Source organism: Rhineura floridana, chromosome 3, assembly GCF_030035675.1.
Source record: "Rhineura floridana isolate rRhiFlo1 chromosome 3, rRhiFlo1.hap2, whole genome shotgun sequence".
In the NCBI taxonomy this organism is placed as follows: Eukaryota; Metazoa; Chordata; class Lepidosauria; order Squamata; family Rhineuridae; genus Rhineura; species Rhineura floridana.
The window spans coordinates 19178739-19193594 of record NC_084482.1 but is presented as its reverse complement, the minus strand read 5'-3'; the positions used below and the strand labels follow the sequence as shown (position 1 = coordinate 19193594).

The 14856-nt window shown below is 44.6% G+C and overlaps 1 protein-coding gene across 6 annotated transcripts in view; it reads right to left on the bottom strand.

The window, feature by feature from the left end:
* Nucleotides 1-14856, bottom strand: part of ITGB7 (integrin subunit beta 7) — a 65439-nt gene that overhangs the window by 13808 nt on the left and 36775 nt on the right. For all 6 annotated transcript variants that reach the window (XM_061614750.1, XM_061614748.1, XM_061614749.1 and 3 more), the window contains exons 4-7: nt 5161-5362; nt 3933-4103; nt 2051-2292; nt 502-660 (exon numbers count right to left, since the gene is read on the bottom strand). In XM_061614750.1, coding sequence (XP_061470734.1) covers nt 502-660; nt 2051-2292; nt 3933-4103; nt 5161-5362 — 774 coding nt within the window. The remainder of the gene's footprint in view (nt 1-501; nt 661-2050; nt 2293-3932; nt 4104-5160; nt 5363-14856) is intronic.

Below are 14856 nucleotides of genomic sequence, written 5' to 3'. Positions count from 1 at the left end.
CCACCATCTGAGCTTCCCGGTCCCCAATGCTGCAGAGCTCACTCAGACAATATCCTGCCTAATGAAGATGGCAACTGGGGTGGCTTTCAAAGAGAGTTAGACAAATTCATGGAGAATTAGGCTGTCAATAGCTGTTAACCACAATGGCTATGCTCTGCTTGCCTCCACCGTCGGAGGCAGCATGCTTCTTCTGAATGCCAGTTGCTGGAAACTGCAGAAGGGGAGAGTGCTGTTTGCACTCAGGTCCTGCTTGCGGGCTTCCCATAAGGGCATCTGGCTGGCTGCTATGAGGACAAGATGCTGGACTAGGTGGGCCTTTGGCCTGATCCAGAAGGCCTGTTCTTATGTTCTTAAGAGTTCTGGAGAAGCCAAAAGCTTGCTACATTTTTGTGAATTGGTCCTAATTAAGTTACTACCCAACGGTGGTGCCGTTTTCCTTTGTCTCCCAAAGGAATTGCCCTCCCTCCCTACTTCCTTTCAAGAGGACTGAGAGAGACTTACATATAGGTGGCTTTTCATATATAGCCCGTTGTCATCCAAGTGGCAGCGCCCATCATTGGGGAGATAAACCCCACCCAGCTTCCCATCTCCTGCCATGTGGAATGTGCCATCCGAAGTGAAGACCAACAGCTTCGTCACATCCCGCCAGCCAATATGGTCCTGGAAGGAGAGAGGCAGTTACACCACAGTTCACACAGTACACCAATATTTGGTGCTCGAGTGTCTGCATGTGGACACAAACTGTCACATGAAAACACAGCATCTTCAGGGCAGTTTGGGATAGCATGTTAATAGAACCAAAATTCCACAGAACTTCAAGATTGATAAGCAGCCTTTCCCAACTTTTGGATCCCCAGATGTTATTGGACTATAACTCCCATTAGTCCCTGTCAGTATGGCCAAGGGTCAAAAATGATGGGAACTGCAGTCCAGCAACATCTAGGGACCCAAAGGTTGGGAAAGGCTGAGAGCACGTACCGATTTTAAAAAATTAAGATTTTGTCACTGACAGCCCTTCAGCCCTTGGATTTCAGAATCAAATTGGGAAACTGGCTTTTTTAAAAATTGGCTAAACTGGAGTGACTAACCTATGGACCTCCAGATGTTGCTGGACTTTCCTGACCCACACTGGCTGGGGCTGATGAGAGCTGGATTCAAACAATATCTAGAGGGTCACAGGTTTCCAACCACTAGGCTAAATAAATGACCAAATTTAAGATAAAATTCATGAAATTTAAATTATATGGCAGTTGTCAGACACGGTGCTGTTAGTGACTGAAAGAAGATTAGCAGAGTTTGCAGGTCAGAAAACCCAATGGTATTGATCAGTAAGTATTCAGCATCCCCTGATCTGAAAGCTGAACTCAGGATGAAATGTTCAGGTGGACCAACTCTGCATGAAATCTCCATTGCTATGGAATCTTTCTTTGTATTATTCTCATTTGCACACAGCAGAGTGCATGTCTTGCACACTTGAGAACTTCCAGATCCCCTGTTTATTAAGCATTCATCCTGATCTATTTGTGGGGACATAAGAGGATGCCAGTGTGATCCCTCACTTTCCAGTGCATTTCCCCATCACTTTCATTATTACTAAAAGGCTGATCTTTTCGGGAAGTGGGTTTGTTATACAAGACTTCCCACTCAGCTTTAATAGTGCAACTTAAAATTGCCGACATGTGATTGAATCCCACCTGAAAACAGCGACAGTCTGGAAGCACCCTGAAAGCCTTATCCCTCATAACTATATACAAAAGAGGAGGATTAACATGGGATAGTGTTTGCACATGTTTGGATTCATTCATTCATTCATTCATTCATTTATTTATTTATTTATTTATTGTATTTGTACCCCACTCTTCAGCCAAAAAGGCTCCCTGAGTGGCTTACATACCATCAATTAAAACAGACAGTCCCTGCCCGCAGGCTTACAATCATATACATACATACCTGTGCCTGCCTTATTGTTATCAGAGCCTATGCATACTTCCCAGCCGTGTGCCTCCTCTTTCAGCCATGCACATAAAGCCCCCACCCTCTCCCATCTCACCTTGCAAATGGCTGCCTGCATGATAGCGTCAAAGCCCCCCTCAGCTGTGTCCAGGTTACCCGAGATGCGCTGCTGGCTGACTCTGCTCTCAAACTCGCTCGCATTATCTGTGAGTGCCAGCACATGCTGGTAGCTGAACGCTGACTGACAGGTCTCATTCGCTTGCAGGCAGGGGTGCTGCCATTTCGAGGGTGCTGTGCTCACATAAGGCAGAACTGTCTTGTCAACAAAGGAGCCAAATCCTGCAATGAACAGATGATGCTGTTTTCTTTCACCTACCTGCGTGTCTGAAAGCCAGTGTAGCGTAGTCGTCAGAGTGTCAGACCAGGACCTGGGAGACCATGAAGTTCACTGAGTGACCTTGGGCCCATCACTGCCTCTCAACCTAGCCTACTTCTCAGGGTTGTTGTGAGGATAAAATGGGGAGAGGGAGAACCATGTACGCCACCTTGAGCTCCTTGCAGGAAAGGTGGGGTACAAATGTAATACAGTAAAACCTCGCTATAACACGGGGGTCAAGGGACAGAAGACACGCCCATGTTATAGGGCTTCTGCCTTATAATAAAAGCCGCGTTCTGTAAACAGTATTTTATTCAGGGGACATCATCACACCCATGGTATATCCAAAACCGAGATTCAGCGAGCCGTATGATAACAATAAATACAGTGCCTTGCAAAAGTATTCAGACCCCTGAGCAATGCTCTCATATTACAATAATTGATTTTGAGTTTCAGTGTTTCAAAATAAAGTATCCTACAGAACGAAATTACAATGTACCATTTGTAATTCAGTAACGTGAGAGCATTCGTCAGGGGTCTGAGTACTTTTGCAAGGCACTGCAAATACTTATTATGGCCTCCCTCCTTCTTCTTCTCTGAACAAAATGCCAGAGCATATATATGCATTTCCCAGCAGTCCGTCACAAACACTTACATGCCAACAAGATTATAGCTGTTAGCAGGGAGGATTGGGGAAGGGGGCACTCAGGGATATTTTGGAGCCTCTTCCTCAAAATTGTCAACTTTCCTTTAAAAAAAGATGATGATGATGATGATGATGAAAGGATACAATCCATGTACCCAGAGTTAAACACTTTGAAGTCCACTTGACCTAATGGACCAGCCTCTATTGGCTCAATGAGACTTATTTTTGAGTAAGCATGCTTGCACTTTTAGAAGTATTTAACTGTGGTTGGATCATGCCCAGTGGCTGCAATCCTATACTCACTTACCTGGCTAGGACGTACTTCTGAGTAGACATGAAATACATGATTGCACTATTAGTCTCTAGTCTTTCTCTATATGGACACATAAGGAAAAATATGAAGGCAGTATTCTACCCAGCTATTCAGTAAGTAAGCAGCTAACCCAGGAATTGTCAACCTTCTTAGGCCCATAGACTCATTCAGATTTTGAGCAAATGTCACCCACCTTGATCATTTCTTGCCCCTCTCCCTTGGATCAGCCCCCCCCCAAGAGAAAGAAAGAGAGAAAGTGTGCACACGTAGATCCAGTAGAATTAATCTGAGCCTTGAAAAGCACATAGAGCTGAAAGAAGAAGTGGGAAAGAGTGTCATTCTTCCAACTTCCTCCTCCAGCTCTATGCACTTTTGAAGGGAGAAAAAAGGTAATCCCTCTTACCACCTCATGACCAAGGTGAGAATAAGGGGTGGGGTGGGTGGGTGGGTGGGTGGTCAGAGGCTTTGTGGATACTGGGGAAGACATACATGGTTGCCACAATGGCAACCCTGAGTTAACTTCTTCTGCCTTGTAGTGATCTGATCAATGAATTCAGAGGCACTGAGGTTGCTGTCTTGCACTGATCCCCACCCTACAAGTGTACCCCACTCATCACAACAGTCTTGCCTTCAGGCCCGCTTACCAATCTTCACTGAGGTGGTAACATTACGTAGGGCAGATAGTAGGTCACTTCCCAGTCGCTTGATATTCTCCAGGTCATCCTTCATGGAGTAGGACAGGTCCATGAGATAGTACAGGTCCACAGGATGACCTTCCACCCATCTGAAGCGCACTGTGAAACTCTGTTCCTCTCCTGTGGTCACAAAATAGGAAGGAGGGTGGAACCTCTCTCTGTGTGTGTCTCTGTGTGCGTGTGTGTGTGTGTGCATGTGTGTGTGTGTGTGTGTGTGTGTGTGTGTGTGTGTGTGTGTGTGTGTGTGAAAGAGAGAGAGAGAGAGAGAGAGAGAGAGAGGAAACCTACAATTGACCCTGACCATGGCTGATCCTAATGTCATTTGGACTGACATGAAATAGTTCTGGGAAATGATGTCTTCATGCAACCCAAATTGACTAAGGAAAGAGTCAAAGTGAGGTATCCAATGCTAGTCCTACTCAGAGTAGACCATTGAAGTTAATAGACGTGACTAACTTGGGTTCATTAATTTCAGTGGCTTAGGATGGTAGAGACACACTTACTGTTGTGCCAGTTCCAGAATGTCTCCACCTCTCGTTTCTAAAAATGGGGGCACACAACGCTAGTCAAACTCTGCCCCTTTTTACTCTAAAACCTGGTTGGATCAGCTCAAGTGCATTTCTTTTTAAATTCAGCTTCAGACAAATTTCGCAGCTGATTGGTAGATCAACCCGCTGCCCCTCCAAGTGTGGCCAATGGAAACGCTTTGCAGTAGGCCCAGGCAGTGATTGGCCCAACACTTTGCTGGTGGTGGTTCTGAAAGGTCTCAAGTCAATGCTGGGGAAGGGAAGTGTGGCCAGCTGACAGAAGAGTCACTTCAAAACGCAGCCAGAAAAAAAAATCTCACTGCTTCTGAAGTGACTAGTGTGCCCACAGCCTTAGTGGACTTCAACCCACAAACTAAAAGAGGGAAAATTGCTGAAGGAGACTGCACAAATTCACAGTTCATTTCTAGCACAGAGGTCGTTCTAATGGAAGAGGGTGGTCAGGAGGAGCAGCTTTTTAATTAAAGAATGGCACCACCAGTTGCTTGCCACCAGATGCTTCTTCGAGATGGGTAGCAAGTGCAGATCCCACAAAAGCAGAGGGGAGGATGGCACTACTCACTGAAGCATCCCCGACAAACAGCTGCCTCCCATCCACCCCATGGGCTGTTCTCTCCACTTGAAGGACTTACCAGGCCGAAGCTGAAGAGCAATTCTCTGGGGCGCCAGCTGTGTGAAGCTCTGTTGCTGGCCACTGTTGCCCAGGGGCCTGTCCTCCAGCACATGCTGCTTGCTGCGAGGGTCCATGATCTCACTGGGGAGGCAGCCACCACGCTCCAGCTCCACCCGAGGGGCACAGCGCCCTGTGTCTGACTCACCGGCTGGCACAAAATTCTGGGGAAGAAGGGGAAGTGGGCCGTTTCCAGCATTGGTTCAGTGCACACACATTCTCTCTCTTGGGGGTTCATACTAAAAAGAATGCCAGCGAATGGCCACTGAAGTGCACGGGCTTCTTTCCAAATGGTCACTGAATGGCATTAAGCCCAAGGCAAGTGATTCCAGGATGGGGAACCTTATTTGCTGCTGACGGCTGCATTCCCTCCAGGGTAATCTGACAGGATGGCAGTGGGTAGAGATCCAGAAGTGGGGGGGGAGAATCCCCCTTTCTCACTCTCTCTTTCTGCCACCCCCTTCTCTCTCTCCCCTACCCAGTGGGCTGCCAGAGGAGGGACAGATGGCTCCTGCCAGATTTCTAAGATGAATGCTTGCAGAGGGCTTTCCACTACCTCTTCCATCTGTTTTGGCTCCCCTCCACCCCATGTATTTGTTCCTCCCCACCTCTTTTTCTCCCTCCAGGACAGTCCCACCTGCATCAAATTAGACCAAGGGCCACAGGCTGCCCAGCTGTTGCTTGCACAGTGGATTTGAGGGACCATACCCAAATGGCCAAGCAAAGAAGCTGCAGTGTTCATTAATCAATTAGCATTCATTGACCAATTGATGAAAAACAGATTTCGATTCAAAACGTTCTGTCTAAAACACCATCCCCTCCACACAAAAATAACTGGCCAGTATGTAAGTGTATTATTCATACATGTACTTATTGTATATTATGTTAAAGTATTGTTAATACAGGTACTAATAAAAATGGCAGGTGGCTAGTGCCATCTTAGAAGAGGCTTTCCATCCTGTGCGCGAGAGAAGGGGACACACTCCAGATAACAGGAACAATGGTCAGGGATGATGGGCATTGTAGTCCAACAACATCTGCAGAGCCACAATACATTCCCCATCTCTACTTTAGCTCAAGAGTGACTAACCTGTGGCCCTCCAGATGCTGCTGGACTGCAGCTCTCATCAGCCCTGACCACTGGATGTGCTTTCTGGAGCTGATGGGAGTTGGAGTCCAGTACATCAAGTGAGCCAGTTTCTGCTCCGTAGTTGCATGGGTGGACCATTTCTTGGTGAGGTTTGCCCTGATGGTGGGGGACCAACCAGAATGGCCCTTGTAGCGAACCCAACCAAACACAGGTTGGAGCACCTAGCCAGGTGATCCAGGCAAAGATTCCTTCTCTGCCATCATCGCATCCACAAGCAACTGTCCAGCAGAGCTTCTCAGAGTGGTCAAGGGACTAGTGAGTTCTGGCTCACAAACTGTAACATCTTAGGCCAAACTCTGAAGTTTGCAAGACACTTCTTCGCTTTCCCCTTGATGCTGCTATTGGTACAGTTTCAGAGGAGGTGCCGAGTGAACCATCTAGTCCTGTTGTTTAGGGTCAGTGTCAATTATTATAGCCTGACAGCATGAACAAGATGCTTGAAAGAGTGTGGTCAACTACTTGTTCGTTCAACCTTTGCCCATCATGGCTGATTAGAGCTAGCCAGCAGGGGTTGGCTTGGTTGGTCCACAGAGTGGCAAATGCTTCACTGCAGATGGTCCCAACTGACTTGAAAGTAGTGGTGATGCATCCCCTCCTCAGTGGGCCCTCCCTGAACTCTGAGGTTTTGAACAACTACTTGATATTAAATATATTTGAAGACTAAAGTAATGACAACAGAAGATTTATGTAACTTTCAAGTTGCCTTAATATCCCATGCAAGTAAAGTAATGCTCAAGATTCTATGACAAAGGCTCTTACCATATATGGAGCGAGAAATGCCACACATCCAAGCTGGATTTAGAAAGGGAAGAGGGACCAGAGATCATATCGCAAACATATGTTGGATAATGGAACAGACCAAGGAATTTCAGAAGGAAATCACCCTGTGCTTTATAGATTACAGCAAAGCCTTTGACTATGTAGATCATGATAAACTATGGAATGCTTTAAAAGAAATGGGGGTGCCACAGCATCTGATGGTCCTGATGCACAACCTATACTCTGGACAAGAGGCTACTGTAAGGACAGAATATGGAGAAATCGACTGGTTCCCAATCGGAAAGGGTGTGAGACAGGGGTGTATTTTATTACCCTACTTGTTTAATCTATATGGAGAACATATCATACGGAAAGCGGGATTGGACCAAGATGAAGGAGGTGTGAAAATTGGAGAGAGAAATATCAATCTAGGGCCTTTTCTGTAGTGGCCCCCGAACTGTGGAACAGCCTCCCCGAAGAAGTACGCCTGGCGCCTACGCTTCTATCTTTTCGGCACCAGGTTAAGACCTGGCTATGCTCCCAGGCATTTTAAGCGTTTATGTTATAATTTAATTTATTATTATTATTATTATTTTATTTTATTTTTTATTTTTTTCTTTTGTTGCTGCTTGTGTTTATTTTTTGTTGTCTGATTTTATTGTTGATATTTTGTATTTTAACCTTTTTGTACACCGCCCAGAGAGCCACTCACTATGGGCGGTCTATAAATGAAACAAACAAACAAACAAACAAACAAACAAATAAATAAATAAATCATTTAAGATATGCAGATGATACCATACTCTTAGCAGAAACCAGTAATGATTTGAAACAAATGCTGATGAAAGTTAAAGAGGAAAGCACAAAAGCAGGACTACAGCTGAACGTCAAGAAGACTAAAGTAATGACAACAGAAGATTTATGTAACTTTAAAGTTGACAACGAGGACATTGAAATAGTCAAGGATTATCAATACCTCGGCACAGTCATTAACCAAAATGGAGACAATAGTCAAGAAATCAGAAGAAAGCTAGGACTGGGGAGGGCAGCTATGAGAGAACTAGAAAAGGTCCTCAAATGCAAAGATGTATCACTGAACACTAAAGTCAGGATCATTCAGACCATGGTATTCCCGATCTCTACGTATGGATGTGAAAGTCGGACAGTGAAAAAAGTGGATAAGAGAAAAATCAACTCATTTGAAATGTGGTGTTGGAGGAGAGCTCTGCGTATACCATGGACATACCATGTGAAAAAGACAAATAATTGGGTGTTAACAAATTAAACAAGAACTATCACTAGAAGCTAAAATGATGAAACTGAGGGTATCATACTTTGGACACATAATGAGAAGACGTGATTCACTAGGAAAGACAATAATACTGGAAAAAACAGAAGGGAGTAGAAAAAGAGGAAGACCAAACAAGAGATGGATTGATTCCATAAAGGAAGCCACAGACCTGAACTTACAAGATCTGAACAGGATGGTTCATGACAGATGCTGTTGGAGGTCACTGATTCGTAGGGTTGCCATATGTCGTAATCGACTTGAAGGCACATAACAACAAAACAACAACAACAATATGAGAAGAGGAAGCCTTGAAATTAACCATGTACACTTACTACTATCTCACTTTATATATTGAAAATAAAATAAATTATGCAAAATAAGCAAATGCATATTAACATACTTAATATGCAAAATCTACTCAGATTACAGAATCACACTCTTCTCAAAGTATGTTTCTGTCATCGTCCTCTGAGAAGCACAAGACAATGCAGGAAAGCACCAGAGTACGAGTGTCTTGCTGTCTCATGTGCCACTGGAAAAACTCATGGGAAAAGCAACAGCCAGGACGACTTTCCCACTCCTTTCTTCTTCTCCCCTCTCTTCCCCCTCCCCGCCACATGCTGCAAAATTGACAAGGCATGCAAAAAGGCAGCCTCCTATCAGTGGAGCTGCAGTGGCTTCCAGTTTCTATAGGTGAAAAAACCACAGACCCGAAGCCTGCTTGCCTTTTAAATGCTGTTGCATCCAGATAAATGATTTAGCCCTACCCATCCTTTGGAGAGCTGAGATCAGCGGATTTCCCCCCCACAAGCTAGAATGTGACATGCACATTTCAAGTTATCAGGGCCAGCACTCAGGCACCTGCAGGAGGCCCACTGTCAACCCCAAATGCCTACTGGTCCTGATAGACCAGCAGCGGCAAGAAGAGAGAAGATGGAGCTGAAGTCTCCATTTGGCCTGTGCCTCTTCCCTCTGGGCAGAAGTGTTGATGTAGTCCAGAGGGAGATGGCAAGAGAATGGGCTGCAGCAACAACAGCAAGGAAAGGGGGGCAACCAGAAAGTGGTGGTCCTACTTACAGCATTTTTACTTCAGGTTATATAGGGGCACCCTATGCTGTCTTGCAGCTGAATCCCACTAATTTCTGTCTCCCTCCTATTGTACAAATTGAAATATATATTCACTAATAAGCAAAAAACCTTGCGGTTTAAGAATGTACCTATAGCCCACAGATATTTCTATCAATCTTTAAAAAGCAGGGAAATTGGGCAGCTATAGTGAATGCACCAAGGGAGCAGGAGACCTGACCTCCTCTCTGAGATATTGTACTATGCTACAAATGTGTCAAAATGCAAACACAATTTGGGTTGGTCTTTCACAGTCCAATCCACTTGCTGCATAGCTTGCAAGAATTTGGTAACATGTGCCTCTGAGCATATGGTGAGTGTTGGCAACACCGGCTGTCTCCAAAGATGGAGAATTATATTTTTGTATGTTTGTTGGTGTTCTTCTTACTTTGCTTCTTTCCTGTCTTACTAATGTTTCTACAGAAAATCTAAACTAGAAAATTTTATTTCCCTCATTATTCATCCTAGAAATCTGTGTCAAATTCATTTTCATTAATTTCAAAGTCTTTTTATTGGTCAATGTCATATGATGGTGAAGAAAGCCTTTTGTGTTTCAAATTGGAGGTTATGTTCTATTTCTATTTTGGGTGCATTAACAGTTGAATTTGAAACTACAGTTTGATGTAAAATCAGACTGATTACAATATGTTGCTACTTCAGCAATGACTCTACCTGTTGGAAAAAAGAGGATGCATGTTTTCAGCCTGCTATGTTTAAACCACTTTAAGGCAAGGTGTTCACGATCAATTAAAAACAAAGAGCACACCTAGGATTTTGCTGGAATATATTTCACCTCCCACTGTTTTATTTTGTGCAAATTGAGACACTTCTGAGGTCCACTGGAGACTATTCTACAGAAGTCAGTGCCATTATTCCACAATTAAGTTTGGAGTTTTTTTAGTGTAAATTTTGCAAAGTGTTGCTGTACTTCACATAAGGGGAAGGAGGGGATTGGTAGGGGAGGGGAGGACAGGGGAGGGAGGGGCAAAGGAAGGGGGAGGAAAGAGGCAAGAGGGAGGGGATAGGAGGGAGGAGAAGGGAGGGTGGGTTTGGTCATTGCATACTTTTTGAGTTCAATGGGATTTATTCCTGTGCAATCGTGTTTGAAAATGGAAATAGACTGCCTTCAAGTCGACCGGACTTATGGCGACCCTTTGAATAGGGTTTTCATGGTAAATGGTATTCAGATGTGGTTTTACCATTGCCTTCCTCTGAGGCTAAGATGCAGTGACTGGCCCAAGGTCACTCAGTGAGCTTCATGGCTGTTTGGAGATTCGAACCCTGGCCTCCCAGGTCGTAGTCCAACACTGACCTGGGGGAAGGGCAGGGAGGGGAGGGGCAGGGGGAAACGATTGAGTGGGTGGACACTGGGCCTAAGGGAAGCCCTTTTCCTTTCCACAAGGAAAACATTGTGAACAGTATCATTGCTTTTCAGCGTTTCCCCCACCTTTTTATTCAACAGAAGGCACATGTAGCCTCCCATTAGGGTTGCCAGTTCAGGGTCTGAGACTGATCCTGTATCTTTAGGAGAAGAGAAAGTCAGCCAAGTGCAGGTGTTCTTGCAACAATGGAATGGGAAAAACCACAAGGTGGAATTCTCCCTTCCCCCTGCACAATTTTTAAAGATACAGAAGACCTCTTGGAGGCTGGGCCTGGCAACCTATTTTTTAAGAGTGGGCTTAATCTGCTTTAACTGCACTAATCTAAAGTTTGGATATGCACTCCTGCAAAATATTGAGTCTGAAGCACGGCTGACCCCAGAGGGCAGAGTCTAGGAGGAACTAATAGGTGGTACCTAGCAGATAATGGGGTGGAACCTGATGACACACACACCATGCATTTAAAGCCAGTGTGGTGTAGTGGTTAAGGTGTTAGACTATGACCTGGGAGACCAGGGTTCAAATCCCCACACAGCCATGAAGCTCACTAGGTGACCTTGGGCCAGTCACTGCCTCTCAGCCTCAGAGGAAGGCAATGGTAAGCCACCTCTGAATACCGCTTACCATGAAAACCCTATTCATGGGGACACCATAAGTTGGGATCGACTTGAAGGCAGTCCATTTCCATTTCATTTTTCGAAAGCACAGTACTTTCCCCAAAGAATCCTAGCAATTGTAGTTTTTTTTAAGGGTGCTGGGAATTCTAACTGTGTGAGAGGTAAACTGCAGTTCTCAGGATTCTTTGGAGTGTGCTTTCAATGTATGTTGTGTACACAGGTGGGGGCAGAAGGTCTAGTGGGTTAGCAGAAACAGCCTGGCTATACCTGAGTGCCTCAGGAGTACAGCAAGAAATAGGGAGCAGATGAATAACAAAACCATTCATCAAGCCAATCAGGAGATGCCCTGTCCTTTTAATTAACAGTTCCCAGGATTCTTTGAATGGGGGCAGGCCATGACTGTTAAAAGTGGTCTTGGGTTACTGCAAAATGTCATAGGAAACAGATATTTCTGCCTATATTGCATAAAAAGGGCTTCTTCTCACATTATGTTATTGGCACAGGAGCTGCGGAATCATATCTGTTTCCTATGATATTTTGCGGTAACCCAAGAAGCCTCTAGACACACAAGGGAGCCAATGTGTAGGTCACATCCACACCTTATATTTAAAGCACTCTTAGACTACTTTAACACTCATGGCCTCCTCCCATTCAAAGAATCCTGGGAACTGTAGTTTGTAAAGGCTGCTGAGTATTGTTAGGAGACCCCTCACAGAGCTACAATTCCCAGCACTCTTAGCAAACTACAGTTTCCAGGATTCTTTTGGGGGAAGCCATGACTGTTAATGTTGTAGAAGAGTACTTTAAATGTACAGTATGTATGTGACCTGTGACTCCACCCCATGCAAGCATCATCCCTCCTGAAAACTGGGACGATGCTTGTGTGGGAACAAGCCCAAGTATGGGCTCCTCCCAAGCAGCTGATGCCTTTCCATGCTAGTTGAGGAGCATTAAAGGAACCTCACTGGAGGCTAGGAATGGAGGAGAATATCCGCTAAATCAGACTTAGTACCAGATTCCGACTGAATTCGACAGTCTGCTATCTTTTCGGACTGGCACTGATTTTTTTTTGGCGGGGTGCAGCTGTAATCAGCACAGATTTTTTGAAAAAAAATTCCCCAATTTTATGTAATTATCTTCATTATTTCCTTTAAGTTGATGCATTCGTAACAGTGTGTAGGTGTGATACATAAGAAAAAATAAACCACTTGGAACACTGTGATAATTTACGTAGGCATTTATGTTAAAATTATGCAATTTTCTTTCCCAACAAAAAACCCACAGTGGATCGAATTGGCAAGTGCCAAAGCATTGGGAACAGAAAAAGGGTGGATCGGGATGGAACGGTGGCCTATCGGAATACAAGTGGATCGGAACTCGGCAGTGAACCCCATCCCTACTGGAGGCAGCCTTCCTCAACCTGGTGCCTTCCAGATGCTGCTGGTCTATAACTCCCATCAGTCAGCATGGCCCATGGTTGGCCCATGGTCAAGAATTATTTGTTTGTTTAATTTATATCCCACCCTTCCTCCCAGAAGGCACCCAGGGTGGCAAACAAGTGATAAAACACTAAAAACATCTTAGAAACAAAACATCATCATAAAGTTTTTAAAACATCTTTGAAAAATCTTAAATACAATTCCAACACAGATGCAGACTGGTGGGCACCAGTTTGGGGAAGGCAGAGCTCCCATTTGACAAAAAGAAATTAGAGAGAGGTGGTAGAATTCTGGACTGTACCACTTTTAGACAGCAAGTGGGAGTTCATATTTATGAATGCTCTCCCAGAGCTTGGAAGTAATAAATTACAGTTACAAATACATGGCCCAAAAAAGTAGTAATTACCATTACAATTACAATTGCTCTGAAAGTAACTGATTACTTTTTCTCAAAAGTAATCACTACATTTATATCTCAGTTGCTTTTTTAAAAAAACTCCTACAAGGTGCTGGCCTTGGCTGCTGCACATCTAAGTAGCCTAAAACAACATTAAAAATAACCACACACATACAGAGATAGTAGAATAATTCTTTTTATCCCTAAGTTAGCAATAATGGTCTCTCCGACGGTAAGGGAGGTGGGAAGGGAGGCAGAGGCCACTACTCAGATCTTTGCACGTCAAATCAAGTGCAACCCCCCCACTCAGCCAGCCAGCATAATCTCTCTCATCTAACCACCTCCCAGACCCTGCCCTGCCACCAACTAAGGGACACTCACCCAAGCAAATATTTCCCCCTGAGATGAAAAAAAGTTAAAATACTGCAAATGCAGCACAGTAGCCAGAGAGGGTGGTGGAGGCCACTTTGTGTGCCAAGTGCAAACACAGTATTCTCTCTCTCTCTCTCTCTCTCTCTCTCTCACACACACACACACACACACACACACACACACACACACATTGTCATCTTTCACCTCCACAGTTCTTTATCTCCATTCTGCTGCTGCCTCCTTCTCCTCCTTTATCCATGTTCTTGCCCTCCGGCTCCTTTCTCCCTCCACTCCATTGTTCGCCACCACCGTCCATTTTTTTAAACAATTGTTTTCTCCACTCCACCCCGTCTCGCTCTCCACCTCCTCCCTCGTCACCTCCTACCCACCCACAGAGCATGAGGGAACAGCGACATTGCACAGAAGCCCAGTGTGAGGCACATGATTTTCATCCACAAATCAGAGGAGCAGAAGACTTCCCCTGCTCCCCCTCCCAGTAATGCCCCAAAGTAATGCTGGAAACATTACAATTACTCCACAAAAGTAATAAAATTACTCCTAGTTCTATTGCAATCAAAATGTAAAGGAATTACCCACTTGTTACTCAAAAAAGTAATGAATTACAAGTAATTTGTTACTTGTAAGGAATTACTTCCAAGTTCTGTGCTCTCCTACATTAAGCAACAAGAAAAACAAACCTACTACATATAGTGAATGAAGAAGAAAGATTCCACATATCCGTCTCTGGGTTCTGCTGGGCTAGTGCTTTACAAGGAGGGAAGGTGGTTTTTAAGAAATTTATAAATATGAGAATCCAGCTGTTACCATCCAGAGGTTCACCATTACATAAGGCGCCTTTCCCAACCAGTGTGCCTCCAGATGTTGTTGGACCACAACTCCCATCTTTCCTGACCATTGGCAATGCTGGCTGAGGCACACTGGTTGGGAAAGGCTGACATAAGGGGAGACGTACAGCTACGCTTCCACAGTTACATGCTATGAAAACAACAACATATAGCAGTTGGGCTCATCATTCATACTGCATATGAATTTAAATATCTTTTTAGCAAACATTTCCAGAAAGACATGGGCATGGGATGGAAACATCAGATCAGCAGCAGTCTTTACA